The sequence below is a fragment of the Diceros bicornis genome, chromosome 38 (assembly GCF_020826845.1).
Source record: "Diceros bicornis minor isolate mBicDic1 chromosome 38, mDicBic1.mat.cur, whole genome shotgun sequence".
Lineage (NCBI taxonomy): Eukaryota > Metazoa > Chordata > Mammalia > Perissodactyla > Rhinocerotidae > Diceros > Diceros bicornis.
Genome location: NC_080777.1, coordinates 27,402,290 through 27,417,688, shown reverse-complemented (window position 1 = coordinate 27,417,688; position 15,399 = coordinate 27,402,290). Strand labels below are relative to the sequence as shown.

Sequence of the window (15,399 nt, the reverse complement as noted above, 5' to 3'; positions counted from 1 at the left end):
GGCTGCCAGTGTGGCCAGAGTGGAGCGAGTGAGGGATGAGCAGCAGGAGATGCCACCTGGGAGTGTGGCGGGGGGGGGGGGGGGGGAGAAGGGTCAGAATTTTAGGGTCCTGTAAGCCATTTTGAAGACACACTTGTTTTTGAGTTAAATGTGTAGCACCTGCAGGATTTTGAGCAGAGGAGTAATCTACTCTGACTTGTGCACTATACAGAGGTTTATGACTACTTGTTGAGAATGCCATCATCCAGGCAAAATATGACAATGGTTCAGACCAGGCCACTAGCTCTGCAGTTAGGGGAAATAGTCATATGGATGTACAATTATGGAGATCTGGAAGGCTGTGGGTGGAGCAGGCTTTAGGGAGAACAGGATCCCAGTTTTGGATTTCAGAGTTTGAAAGAACAATTAGACATCTAAGTGGAGATGCCAAGTACGAAGTTGGATACGAAAATCTGGAACTCTTGTACCATGAATCTTCCAAGAAAAGGTCAGGGACTGGACACAAATTTGAGAGTCTTCAACATAGAGTTGTTATTTAAAGCTGTAAGATTGAATAATTCACCAGGAAATTAAAATTAGATAGAGGAGGAAAAAAATCCCAAGACCGAGTCTTAAGATACTCCAATATTAAAAGGTTGCAGAGAAAAGATGGAATTGGCCAAGGAGATCAATGAGCGAAATAGGAAGAAAACCAAGAGTGTGGCATCCAAGAAGGCAATTTAAAAGGAAGTATTTCAAAGAGGAGGGATTATCAACTACAACAAATGCTGCTGATGAGTCAAGTTCAATGAGGACTGACAATTGACCTTTTGGTTAAGTACAAGGGAGGGCACTGTGAAATTTGACAAGAGCAGTTCTAGTGGAAAATAGTCAGACCCAAGAGAAAATAGAAGGAGAAGAACCAGATACAGCCACAATAAGTGTCTTTTTCAAGGAGATTTACCCTTGGGAGGTGCAGGAGGTAAAGAGATATCTGGTAGATAAAGAGAAAATAGGGTCAAAAGAAATATTGTGGTTGTTGCTGTTTGTTTTTAAGATTGTTTCCAGAACGTGTGGATAAAAATCTCATCAGAGAAGCAATCATCTAATCTCATCTTCCTCAAGTAAATTACTAAAATGAAAGGATGTTATTAGCAAAATAGAATATCATGAACTGAGATTTTGCAAGAAATTGCACCAAATGACTATGAGTAAGCATTTCAATCCATAGCAATTAATCAAGGTTGGCTTCACAAAAACATTGCATAGCTTCAGACTTGCCTTGATAAACTTATTAATAATAAAAGAACCAAGTCTTCAGATATATCTGGTGGCCTAAGCACATGTGTTTTTCTCCCTTCTCTCCAGAAACTCCACTAATATTAAAGAACTCACAATGGCATAGATCCACAATGGCAGAGAGAACGAGATAAGGGAAACTAGAGGCAGAGAGATTTCAACAAGTTCTGGAAGGTAGAAAACAAAAGAGAGGAAGCCACAACCCAAATAGCACGCTGTGAGGGATAGATACCAGTTACGCCGAATGCCTGAGTCTCAAGTTAGGAGGTACCATATTCAGTGGAAATGGATCACAGGACCAAAAATGCTACAGTCGAATGTCTATTTACAGAAAAACCAAACACCCCTTGAAAAGACACTCCTGGGGAGGAGACAGAGGTTGTTCTCTGAGAAAATTAAATGGAAGAGGTAAGAGACTCAAGGCAAAATCAGGCTCAGAAGAGAGCAGAGATGAGGCCCAGGACTGAGATCAGGAGGGCAAAGTAAATGTCTGCACATTAAGTGGTTGGACACCTGTCCTTCTGCCCTACCGTGAGAAGCACCATTCCCCCACACTTTACCCTACTACAAGGAGTAGTACGTTGATTAATTTCTGGAGATAACGAATGGTACTAGAGAAAATAAATGAATAATACCACAGGGAATCTCCTCAGTCAAGGAGCCCCTCAGAGGACCACAGAACTGCTAATCACATTTTCCCATTGTCTCACTCTAACGATGATCAGACGGCCAATAAGAACCAAACTCTCAAGGAAACCCTCAACGCAAAAGAGGCATGCCAAAACAATAAATCAGCTTGTGAGTTCAAAATGTGACTAATAAGAGCTCCAAAAAGAAAATGGAGCAAAGAAAATTTGTCAGAGATATAAGTCTCCAGGTCATCAAGCCAATAATATCCAGGAAAATAAGTGGAAAAGACCAAAAAAAAAAAAGAAGGAAAACCTAAAAGTTCCAGGGAGAAAAAATATAGGAACAAAAGAATATATGGAAATATATATGCAAATATGCACAAAAAGAATGAGGAGCACGATGGCATCTGAAAGTAATACTGGATGCAGGAGAACAAAAAAGAAACACTTGGTAAATTCTAGATTTTTAACTTACAATTCTACATTCCAGATCGAAATATTGCTCAAGTGCCAGAGAGGGATAAAGATATTTTCATACATGCAAGAATTAGAAGATCTTCTTCTTACACTGAAGGATATATACCAGTAAAATTAGAAAAAAAAAAATACATGAGATTCAGATGCAGCAACTCTAAAAGAGGAAACTGATGAAGAAACCTTTACAATGGCAGCTGAGTCGCATCCCCAGAGAGTCCAGATCAGAACAGGAGGAAAAGGGCCCCAGGAATTCAACTGCGAATGTGTCAAAATACAGATGATGGAATGTTATGGCAGGGAAACTCAGCAATACATTTCTAGTAGGTGTACTCTTGGCCATTCACAACTCAAGACCTCCCCTGGAGTAGATATCACCATCAAAAAGTAACTGTATTATTTATTTATGAAAATGCTATTGTGAGCAGAGTTAATGAAACTTTTTCTACTTTATGGAAAAAGGATCATAGGATAACTCGCTAGTTCTGCTGACGTGGCAATCTGATAAAGATGGAATATTAGCTGTGTTACCAGGCAACATGCTAACGGTAAAAATGATCCCTGACTGCCAAGCCATATGTGGACAGGGAGGGTTCTATATGAACTATACTGTCCTGGTGGGAAGTCCTAGTTTTGGGTACATCCCTACTGCACATTTGGAAGCTGTGCCCATGGAACTATTATAAGAGATACTGGTTCCTTCCTTAACGTGGGGCTTCTAAGCCAGGGCAGCTCCTGTACCCACACATGTGATCTCAATTCTCTTACATCTCAGTTGCCTCTGAGAGGGTCAAAGGGTAGTCCCTGGACTGCTGTGTGCACTGCTACCAAGATTCCTGCTGCCAGACTCCCTTGCTGGCGTGCTGTGTGTCCTGTTCTGCATCTCTCTGAGTGACATGGTCCCAGGTCTGGCCGATTACCATGTAAGTGTCAAATGTCTAGTTGAGTCTATGACCCCAAGAGTAGGCACTGCAGTTATAAATTATTTACAAAATCAGAAAAATTCATCAAAGCTGTTTGTATTGCAAGGGATTATAAAAGAAAAGTATTTATATAGAAATAAAATCAAAGATAGCTGGCTGAATTCGACATTTAACATTAGGAGATTTTATTCTACAAATCTGAGCAGAAAGAACTAAAACTTTACACAGGACTTAAAAAAGCGGTTTGGAAAATAAGCTGTTTTTGTATCTTCCCTCTTTGGAAAATAAAGCATCAGTGACTGTGCATGTGTATAGGTGTGTAAGAGAAAAAGACTGAGAAGTGGCAACATCAGAAACAGTCTGTGCTTGATAACAGCACAGAGAGCTTTAAATAATTTTATTCACAAAGCTAACAAGTAGAGAAAACTTACAACAGTGTACTAAGTCTTCTTCCTACATAGGCTCAGATTAATAAGCAATGGTAGTAACTACAGAAAGAGCAGCAGACAATATTGTTTACATATATAGAGGAGACAATAAAGAGAACCAAAAAGAGAAATGGTGAAAAGTGGTCATTCTGAAAAGCAAGCAGAACGATGGGTGGGGAGTGGTGACACACAGTTGTGACTTTCACTATTATCATGACATTTTAATCTAAGAAATTTTTTTCTAGATGCACCTTTATTTTGATTAAACATTTTTAAATATTAATGATGAAAAAGTAATAGCCATATTGTTATTGGGGAATGCTTAGCTTAGCTTAATTTGGGTAAATCAGGGCAGATTTGTATCTAAAGCCAGCTTCTGTCAAGCATACCATTGAGGGACAGAATAAGATAAATAGGTAACAGTCTCTAAACAGTACACGAAAGAAATACGTTTTGTTACTAACATGAAGGAGTGTCATAAACAACCATAATTTAATAGTCTATGCAGATAAATCCTCTTATGAATTATTTTATGAAATCAATCCTTTAATAACTGAATCTCTTAATTTGAATTTAAGATTTTGTATTTTAGTATGATGTTCACCTATACTTACGTTTTTCCAGACAGCTTAAAATATTATGTTGGTGGAAAATAAATAATTTAAACATTTAATAGTTAAATATGAGTATGAATGCAAAATAATAAAAAGTGCTAATATATATTTTAATATAAATATAATATAGTAAATAATCAAGTAACGACTTACAAGATGTTGTTTCTGAAACAATTTCTGGAGGTCCGCTGTGTTCCCCATTATGATAATAGACCTGAATTTCAGTAATAAAAGAGAAAATTGTCTTCTAATGTAAATTTATATAGCATAATGTAACACATACAATATTTCTCATACAATGCTATTTATTTTCATTAAAAATATACTGGTTAGGGGCCAGCCCCATGGTGTAGTAGTTAAGTTCGGCTCACTCCGTTTCAACGGCCCGGGTTCATGGGTTTGGATCCCGAGCACAGACCTACACTACTCATCAGCTACACTGTGGTGGCATCCCACATACAAAATGGAAGAAGATTGGCACAGATGTTAGTTCAGGGCTAATCTTCCTCAGGCAAAATAGAGGAAGATTGGCAACCGATGTTAGCTCAGGGCGAATCTTCCTCAGCAAACAAACAAAGTTTATATATATATAAACACTTCTTTAAGTGATAAAGATTATGAAACCAATTGTCAACACCGTATTAAACAGTCAACTATGGAAATTCCCATTAAACCAGAAATAAAAGCAATAGATTTGACTGAATAAAAGTAAAAGGGAAAATTGTGTATGACTTAAAGCACTGTAAAGAAAATTAAAAGTCAAACTATAAACTGAAAACAACATTTGCAACTCATATGACAAAGAGTTCAATACCACTAACATCCAAAAAGCTTCATGAAAGAAAACTGGACAAAGAAAGTAAAGAAGGATTATGTTACCACAAGAATAACGACAACAAAACTCATATTTATCTTCAACAGTAAGTAAAAAAAACTGACTAAAACAAAAAGAGATGCCAATAGCATATTTCACCTACTAAACATAAAAGAAAAAGAAGGGCATGCTCAATATTGGTGAGATTGTCGAGAGCAGTCATTTCATACGCTGCTATGGGAAGGGTAGTTTAGTAACCTCAACAGGAAAAAAAAAATTATCATGAAAAATCTTAAAATACATATAAATTCCTTTTGACCCAATACATTCATTTCCAGGAATTTTTTCAAACAGAAATGATTAAAGACACATTCAAATATTTGCTGTTTACCAATAAGTGTATTTACTAATTGTTGTTTATAACAGAGACCAAAACAGGTATAGTCAGTAGAATGTAATAAAGCTATATGATAGAATCCTATGCAACCGTTAAAAATTACATAGTAGCAGAATATTAAAATGTTCATGGTATAGTGATATATGAAAAATGCAGCTTACCAAACTGTGTATTCAGAATGTTGATAGTATATATGTGGGATATATATAAATGTACATTACATATTATGGAAGTTGTGAGTTAACAGAAACTATATATTGGTCTCTGACCCCAATTCCTGGCACAAAACTCCTGAAACCCTTGTAATTTCCTAAGTGATAAGAGCACTTGAAGCATCTTTTGTTCTAATATTCGGTCCTTGGTCCTGGTTCCTGACACAGAGGTCCTGAAACTCTTGTAACTCCCTGGGTGATGGGAGTGTCTTTCGTTCTAATGAGGTGACTCTAGGTGGGCTCCTGCATGGCTCCTGGATGGGGACTGTTCACCAGAGTGACCAAGCCATGATTAGAAGCTTGGAATTTTCGGCCCTACCGCATTCTCTTGAGAAGGGAGGACTGAAAATGGAGTTAATGGTCTACCATGCCTACGTGAGGAAGCCCCCATAAAAATCCCAAAAGTATGAGGTTGGAAGAGCTTCCAGGTAGGCGAGCAAATCCACACTGGGAGGGTGACACACTCCAACTCCACGGGGACTGAAGCTGTTGTGCTCAGGACCTTCCCAGATCTCGCCCTATGTATATCTTCACCTGCTTGTTCATCTGTATCCTTTATCATTTCCTTTAATAAACTAGTCAACCTAAGTAAGCATTTCCCTGAATTCTGTGAGCCACTCTAGCAATTAATCGAACCTGAGGAAGGGGTCGTGGGAACTCCTGATTTATAGTCAAGTGGGACAGAAGTTGTGGGTAACCTGGGGACCCATTACTTATGATTGGCATCTGAAGTAGGGTGGGGACAGTCTTGCAGCACTGGGCCCTTGACCTTTGGGATCTGATGCTATCTGCAGGTAGACAGTGTCAGATTTGAATTAAATTGTAGGACACGCAGCTGGTGTCACAGAGACTTGCTTGATGTGGGGAAAAAACCTCTATACATTTGGTGACCAGAAGTGTCAGAAGTGAAGTGTTTCATGCGGATAGCAAAGGAGACTCACAGAGAAGAAATAAACAAGAGATTGAATGAACTGAGGATTTTCCCTACAACAAGAGAGAAAGCCTGCATTTTTCCATTTTAGAAGCATATACACAAAATATGATCAGTAGACAGTGAGCTTATGGGTGAGTTGTTTATTTCTCTATGTTCACTGGCATTTCCTAATATTTATTTCTATTTTCTAACCTCAATATACCTGTAAAAATTTTTGTAATTAAAAAAGTCACATTAGTAAAGATAAAAAGCCAAGGTAAATAAAGTATTTAGCAGAGTAATCATCTATTGTGCATTAAATGTTGTGCTTCTTGACAAAGGAGCAATAATTTAGCTATAAGTAAATCATATGGAAGGTCATAAATATTCCAAGAAAATACTTTAAACCACCAGTTTTAGGGCTAGAGATGAAGTTTGGAGTCAAACTTTTAAGACTTTTAGTGTGTGATTCCATCAGACATCAGAGCTTCTCAAGCTCACGTGAGCACTTGTCTTAGTATTATTTAAGTACCACACAATAATCATTATAACGTAAGTCAGTATTCTTGTGATTACGGAAATTATAATCTTACCTCAAACGTATATGTTGTTGAATATTGAAGATCTTCTACAGAGAAGTGGCACTTTTTGTCTTTTCTCACTCTAAGCGAGTCATCTCCAGTTTTGACTTCCAAATAGTAGAAGTGTGTCTTAGGGCCATTAAACACCTCAGGAGGCTTACAATCCACAATCACACTATTATCTGAATTCCGAAAAACCTTCAGGTTCTTGACCCGGCTTGGAGCTATCAAAATGAAGAAAGAATTATTACTGTAATCATTTGGTAAATGCATATTTAAATTACTTGACAATACATGTGTACAATTTAAAGTATTTTAAGTGTTAATTTGGGGATTATGGATAGGAAGTTATGATAGCACATACATGAAAAAGCTGTAAAAAGCATCTAAAAATAAATCACCTATTCATTCAATGAATATTAGCATATAAATTGTCCTTGAAGCCGTGAGAGTTTATGCAATCCCCCAAGGAGAGGGTGTAGAACTAGAGAATGGAGAAAAAGAGAGGAGAGTGGGGGAGCCAGGGGAAGGAGGAAGGATAACTGGGAAACCCCGAAGGCCTACATACAACCCAGGTCCTTCCTTCTTGAAGTGCTTGCATTATCCTGGTCAGCACCTACCTGGCTGGATCCTTCAGGAGCAAAAACAAATTGTCTTTGTTTTCTGCGATACCACAGAAATACAGGAAAATAACAAAAACATAAGCTTGAGGACCTGGACTTTTTAAATCAGAACCTAAATGACATTAAGAGACTTCTATGTCCAGCCCTAAATAGGACAGTTTTTCTTCGTGAGCCTGGTGCCAGCTAGAGTCTCTGGAGCTATCAATTGTGCCTTACAGAGGGGATCTCTTCTTCCTTGAGCTTAATGGAGTTAGCATTCACCTCAGAGGCAGATCCAGCTTTGGGCCTGTGACCTATGGAGACATCATATAGGCGGCAAGAGCCAAATGCCATTGAAAGGAAACCTCAAATGGAAAACGTGACATAAAGTACAATAGCAGATAGTTCAGTGTAACAAAGAGAAGAAAATGCTAACAAAGTGTTACGTTGTATGAGGTGTTTCCTCAGGCGAGCAGAGGCCAGCAGGGGAACGCTTTGTGAATGAGACATAGTCAGATGTCTGACTGCAGTTAACACCTCTAGAGGATAAAGAGGATCACCGACCATGCATTTTTATCTAGGTTGGTGAGATAACTAATTGCCTGAAACCTTATCAGTTGTACCAGTTAATATGCCCTCGTGCTTCATTCTGACAATTCTCTGATAATATCTGAAGAAAACAGAGAACTCAAGATAACAGTTTTAAATTATTGTATTTTAAATTATTATAAACCCTAGATGTTAACAAATGGGCCGGCTCAGTGCGTTTCCCAAATAAAACATAAAGATAGATGTACTGTACGCTAAAAAGCTCATACTTTGCTCCTTGCCATTCACACAAAGCAGCACTAAAGCATATATAACTTACCTGCTGTTCCTGTTGTAAAAGTGCATGTCACAGCAGTTCCACTTCGTAGTATTTTTCCGGTGACATGGGCACGTAATGATATATTATATTTTGTATAAGGTTTCAAATTTTTCAAATCATATTTGGTCTGACTTTTATCCGGATAGAAGCATTTTTGATCTCAGAAAAAAAATGGAAACATTTATTAAGTCATTAAAAGTCAGGATTACCACATATTTAATTTAGTCTCCATAAGAAATCACTCTAAGCCAACTCCAAACTGAGTATTGAGAAATAAAGACATCTTTGGTGCTCAGAAGTACATATTATCAGCAAATGTATTAAACAAATTCAATTATTATAAATAAACTCAAATATTCAAAAATTATGGTTTTGTATCATTAATTTGGTACATAAAATATTTAATAATAGGCATATTTGTAAAACAGTCTCTTTCCTTTCTGAGAAAACACAGCCCGCAGTCGATATTAGGGAAGTCTTGAGTTGGGATGTTTCAGAAAGATTATTTCTCAGTGAACCTTTTTCTGATACTAAATCTCCAAACTTCAAACATTAGTATTAGCTACTGCTATGGATTTTAGATGCAGAATCCATTTGATCACCAATAACTAGATCCACTCCACCATACTAATTTAAACACTACAGTAATTCACGGGGGCTGCAACAATGAGGGAAAACTTCACGCTGACAGTAGAATCTGAGCTGTTCATTGAAAGATGAGTGAGATTGCATAGGTGTAAGGGAGAAAAGAAAACATTACAAAGGAAAGAAGGAGCATTTTGAATTTAGGGACAAGCCTGACCAGGACAGCAGATTCTGGCTGGGGAGGCATATGAGAGATAGGACCTTGCCTGAGTGTGTTCTAACATCCAGGCAGAAGAGTTGGCATTCGTTAAGTTGAAAAATCACTAGCCACTGACTAATTTTGAGTAACCAAGTGACATCAAGAAAGATGCATTCAAGGAAGATTAGAGTGACAGCAGGCTACTGGATAGCAGCTACAGTAATGATAATAACAATAATACCAATAATGATAAGAACAATGAATAGATCACTCCATGTGCCAAGCACTGTTTTAAGTGGCATACATGAATTAATTAACCATTGCCACAACCCTATAGGTTGGCACTCTTGAGATCATCCGATTTTACAGATGAGAAAACTGAGCCATAGCAACATTAAATGATCTGTCCATGATCTCACAGGAAGGGAAGAACAGAGTCGGGATGGGACTCAGGCATTGAAGTTTGAGAATCCATGCTCTATTCTTCACCATTGTGCATACTGTCTGGTGTGGAAGAGGGGACAAGGGTCTGCAGTGGGGCCAAGCTTTTTCTTAGTCTTTTAGATACTTCACTTCTCCATTCCACTGGAATGCGCCTATGGACTTGCAGAAACAGTGTAAGAAAAGATATAACGCGTGCTAATTTTTTGTCTCAGTTACTTATCCATAAAATGCAGATTATAGTAATATCTCTACCTCACCATGGAATGCTAAACAGTAGGTGAGATAAAGTGTCTGTTCTAGCCTGGTTAAGCGTCTAATTTCTCAGAAATCTCCCAAGCTGGAGTTACTCGATTTACACCTGCCCAGTCCCTAGTGAGAATTTTCTTCAAGGGCAGAAAAGGTGTGAGCTGAAGAGGGGCAGAAGGCACCCTCTGACTCATGGCTTCTGCCAGCTCCTTATATGGGGGCTGCTGCTGGGACAATGCCCAGCTTCTTACTCAGCTACAATCCAGGTGTCAACATGCTATTCTCAAGATCAATGTGGCTTCCATTCAGTAATCTAATTTTGTATGTTTGCATACGTAACCTCACAACCACTCTTTATCTAAATGTTTCATTTATGTAGTTTTATGAAGCATTTATCTTATCTAATTTGACAAAAGGCGAATTGTTGATTTAATTTTGAACAATATGTTGTTCAAAAGATATTGTGTTGGGGGATCAAAGTTTTCAGTGCTTAGAAAGGTGGTTCAGAATGTTCACTTCCTTTTGCCAAGACTTTCAAGCCTTGGTTGAAAGGCCAAAATACTTGGTACAAACATCTCTGCCTGCTCTGTGTGTTTAAACACTTTTTCTCAGGACTCTGACATCAGAAGCACAAATTGTATGGGACAAATTGAGGACTTATTTGACTTAGTGCTCGAAATTTGTTTTTCCTTAGGCCAACAGGGACATGCATAGCCTTCAAGTCATGCATGTTGCACTGGAAATGGCTAGAAAGACACTAGCTTCCTCACTTGTCACCTCTTTGTTTTTAGAAAATACCTCCGGAAATCCATTAGCGAATTCCCAATTTGGACTGCTCTAAAGTATCTTCTTGAACACTATGCCAAATAATATAAACTTGTTGATCCTCAAAAGATTTAGTGCTGCCAAAAAAAAAAAAGGTAGCTTTTCTCAAAGAAAAAAAAGCATTACACAAAATAATTTCCAGCAACATCATTATGATCTTGAAGGGTGCTCATTGGTTTCAAAATTTTTTATTCTATAAATTTCCACCATATACTCTGGTATACAAACTACTCTGTAGTAGAGAGGGTATAGAAAGTGGGAAATACAGTAAAGAAGAGTAAGCAGAAGGTTCAGAGAACAGAAATGAAAACCAAACAATATGCTCATGCAGAAGCCAAGTAACAAGAGGTGCCCAATGAGGCAGAGAATATCTAATTGTCTTGCTGTTTCACCTTCCTGTAATTCCCATTTTTCCTTTCTCATAGACATAACTTTTGAAATTACCATAACCTCAAATACATGGCCTATATTTCTTCTTCATAGCTTTTGAGTTCTTTTATACTAATTTGAAAACTACATGTATATTTAATTTTGCATTAGCTGTTTGATTAAGATTCAAATAACTAGCAAAAACAATACGTTATCAAAATATAAAATACCATGCTGAAAATAATTGGTTTTTTACTTTTCAAAATTTTAAATTTATGTCTGGTTCCTACCCACCAAACAAAGAGATGGAATTCTGTGAGGTATTCAGCTCAATCCTCCCTTAAGCTATAGGTAAAGGATTAGTGAATGGGCTGTCCCAGGTGCTGAGGCTGCTCTGAGATGGTCCATCTATGCTCACTCTTTCTACAAGCATTTTAGATATTTTAAGTTTTCCAGAAAATGTTTGTTCTCTTAAACAGGCTCTCATTTGGAGGACTCATGATTGAACTGGTAATACTACTTTTTTTGAACTACATTTATTTCTGCAGAAATAACATAGATCTATGTTCCAGGATTCCACTTGCCATCAAACTGGCCTCCGTGGATAAATGGGTATATGTTCATTTTTATTCACTCAATATTTTGTGTGTATCAACTGAAGCAAGTTTTGGAAGGTGTATGTTTGTTTGTTTGTTTGTGTGCCTGAATAATGAGTTCAAACCAGTGCGGTAAAGAGTATTATCTTCCAGAGACTTTCTTTCTCCAGGCTTTGGAGTGTAAAGATTGGAGCTAAGACAGATCAAGAAAGACAAGCAAATATTGGGGATGTTCTGGGCTGTCATAGCTGGAGAGCTCATAGTGAGTGGAAGCAGTTCTAAAATCAAGGCATATAGGATGCCCATCACAGTTGCTGTGTAGAGAGCTCCGTGGCTCACTATCTCAATCCTCATTTCTAGTACTTTCCAATTCTTGATTTCTCTTTCTTGATATGGAATTAAATTCTATAAAAAATTACCTGAAGTGTTCTGATAACAAAGAGTAAAGTTGTCAAAAGAATTTTCAGGGGGTTTCCAGGTAATCTCTCCTTGATCTGAGCTTTTATTTCTACACATAAGATTTTCAGGCTCTTTTGGAACTGTTAAAAGAATAAGAATATAAAATATGAAAAATAAGACATGGAGAAAACATTCTTCATATTATAAGCATGCATTATTAATAACCATATTTTGATTTTATGAATAATGAAATTAAAAGAAAGATATCCGGCCTTATTAAACTTGCTTTAGAGGTCATTTAAGAGTAAATGTCACTGCAGAGGTGCACTGTGGAACCTCAGCACTCCACTGACTTGAAGATATCTGAGAACCCCCTCCTCCCCTCATACATGTTATTGTCCAGCTGTCTTTGGATTTCTAGATTTCACTGTGCTGAAAATCTGTCGTTGGTAGGATTGATAAATTTAAGTTATTATTTGGAGTAGCACTTGTCATTATTTCCAGTAACCAGTCATTAGAACTTGAGGTGAAGAAGGTAATAAATGCTTAAATCAAATTTACGAGGTATAATTCACACTAAGCACACCCATTTGAGGTAGAGTTGGATGTGTTTTGACAAATGTGTGCATCTACATAACCACCATCACAACCATGATGACCATGATTACAAGAACATGAACATGACGAAGATACAGAGCATTTCTATCATCCCCCAAAAAGGTCCTCTGTGCCACTTCCCAGTCAACTCAGCTCCCTTGTCCAAGCCCAAACACCCTCTGGACTGCTTTCTGTTACTGTAGATTAAATTTGTCTTTCCCTTCACTTCTTATAGATCGAATCAAACAGTAAGTGCTTTTCATGTCTAGCATGTTGCACCCAATATAATGTTCTAGACATTCATTCAGGTTGTCTCATGCGTCAGTAGTTAGTTGCGAGTAGCATTCCATCGTAAGGATTTACCACATTTTATCTATTCATCCAACTGTTGATGGACCGTTGGGTTGCTTCCCGGCTTCTGGCTTCTATGAATGAATCTGCTATGAAGGTTTGGGTAGAAGTCTTCATGTTAACGAGTTCTTTCCTCTTGGGTAAATATCTGGAGTGAAATTTCCGAGTCACTACTTTACATTCTCACCAATAGTACTGTCAGTGTTTTTAATTTTAGCCATTTTAGTGAGTGTGTAATGTTATAATCATCTCATTGTTACTTTAATTTGCATTTCCCAGAGGACTAATGCTATCGAGCATCTTTTTGCTTATTGACCATTTGTATATTTTTTTTCATGAAGTATATGTTCAAAATGCTTGCCCGTTTTTAATTGGGTTGCTTGATGTCTCATTTTGTAGATAGAAGAGTTCTCTTCACAGTCTGGAAAAACTTCCTTTGTTGAAAAAATTAATTATGGGTATTTTTTCACCATGTATGGCTTGCTTTTAAATTTCCTTCATGGCTTTATTCAAAGAGCAGGAATGTTCAATTTTGATGAAATCTAACTTACAAAATTTCTTCTTTTATGATTCTTGTTTTTTGTGTCCTAAGAAATCTTTGCCTACACTAAAGTAACAAAGATTTTTCTCTAATGTCTTCATCTAGACATTTTATGGTTTTAGCTTTAGTGTTTAGGTCTGCAATCCATTTTGAATTAATTTTTGTGTTTGTTGAGAGGTAAAGGCTTATGTTCATGTTTTTCTACACAGGATACTTGGATCATTTGTTGAAAAAACTACCCTTTCTCCCCACTGAATTGCCTTTGCACTTTTATAAAAAATAAGATATATTTTTTCTGGGATTTGTATTTAGTTACGTTGATTTATAAAGACTGTAATAATTTTAGTACTTAATATCCAAAAAAGTACTAAGTTTTTCTAGTTATGCTGAGGACTTAGTGTTTATGTCATTTTATTTTTCTGCTTGTAGTTTTGAATTGTTTTGGAGGGTTATTGGGAGACACAGATTTAGGCAGCTCCCTTAGTCCTCAGGTATCTCTTCCATATGAAATTTTGAATCACTTTAGTATGTTCTGTCAAAAATCCTGTAATATTATAATTAGTAAGAAAGTTCAGTAATGTGGCAGATTGCAAGATCAATACAGAAAAATCAATCGGATGTCTATGCACTAGCAATAAACAATTTGAAAATGAGATTAAGAAAATACCACCATTATAAAGAGGAGTAAATTTAAATCTAGTAATAAATTTATAAGTAAGTATCAAGAAGTGCAATTGCTGGATTGTATGATAAGAATACATTTAGGTTTTTTTTTGTGAGGAAGATGAGACCTGAGCTAACATCTGATGCCAATCCTCCTCTTTCTGCTGAGGAAGACTGGCCCTGGGCTAACATCCATGCCCATCTTCCTCTACTTTATATGGGACGCCGCCACAGCATGGCTTGACAAGCGGTGTGTTGGTCTGCGTCCAGGATCCGAACCCGCTGACCCGGGGCCGCTGAAGTGGAGCGTGCGAACTTAACTGCTGTGCCACCGGGCTGGCCCCAAGAACATGTTTAGTTTTGTAGAAACTGTGAAAATGTCTTCCACAGTGTCTGTCCCAGTTTGCATTCCTAGCAGCAGTGAACGAGAGTTCCTGTTGCTCCACATCCTCCTCAGCACTTGGCTGTGTCAGTGCTCTGGATTCTGGCCATTCTAATAGGTGTGTTGTGCTATCTCATTGTTGTTTGAATTTGCATTTCCCTGATGACATATGATTGGAGCATCTTTTCATGTGCTTATTTGCCATCTGCATATCTTCTTTGGTGATTATACACATTTTAATACACTGAAGATTCACTTTGCTAACATTTTGCTTACTATTCAGTAAAGAAGAGACTGGCCTATAGTTGCCTCACCTTTGCCCGAGTTTGGTATCCACATAACATTAACCCTAAGCCTATCCCAAACTCTAACAATAATCAAAATAAGTTCATAGATTTCCATGTCTTCTATATTGTGGAATAGTTTGAATCAGAGAGGATCTATCTGTTCTTCAAATATTTGGCAAACT

The 15,399-nt window shown here is 37.4% G+C and overlaps 1 protein-coding gene across 1 annotated transcript in view; it reads right to left on the bottom strand.

The window, feature by feature from the left end:
• The window catches only part of PTPRC (protein tyrosine phosphatase receptor type C), a 113,670-nt gene that overhangs the window by 27,932 nt on the left and 70,339 nt on the right, over window positions 1–15,399 (bottom strand). The window contains exons 12-15 of the mRNA XM_058533744.1: window positions 12,417–12,536; window positions 8,734–8,892; window positions 7,276–7,487; window positions 4,500–4,560 (exon numbers count right to left, since the gene is read on the bottom strand). Of these exons, the coding sequence (XP_058389727.1) occupies window positions 4,500–4,560; window positions 7,276–7,487; window positions 8,734–8,892; window positions 12,417–12,536 (552 nt within the window). The remainder of the gene's footprint in view (window positions 1–4,499; window positions 4,561–7,275; window positions 7,488–8,733; window positions 8,893–12,416; window positions 12,537–15,399) is intronic.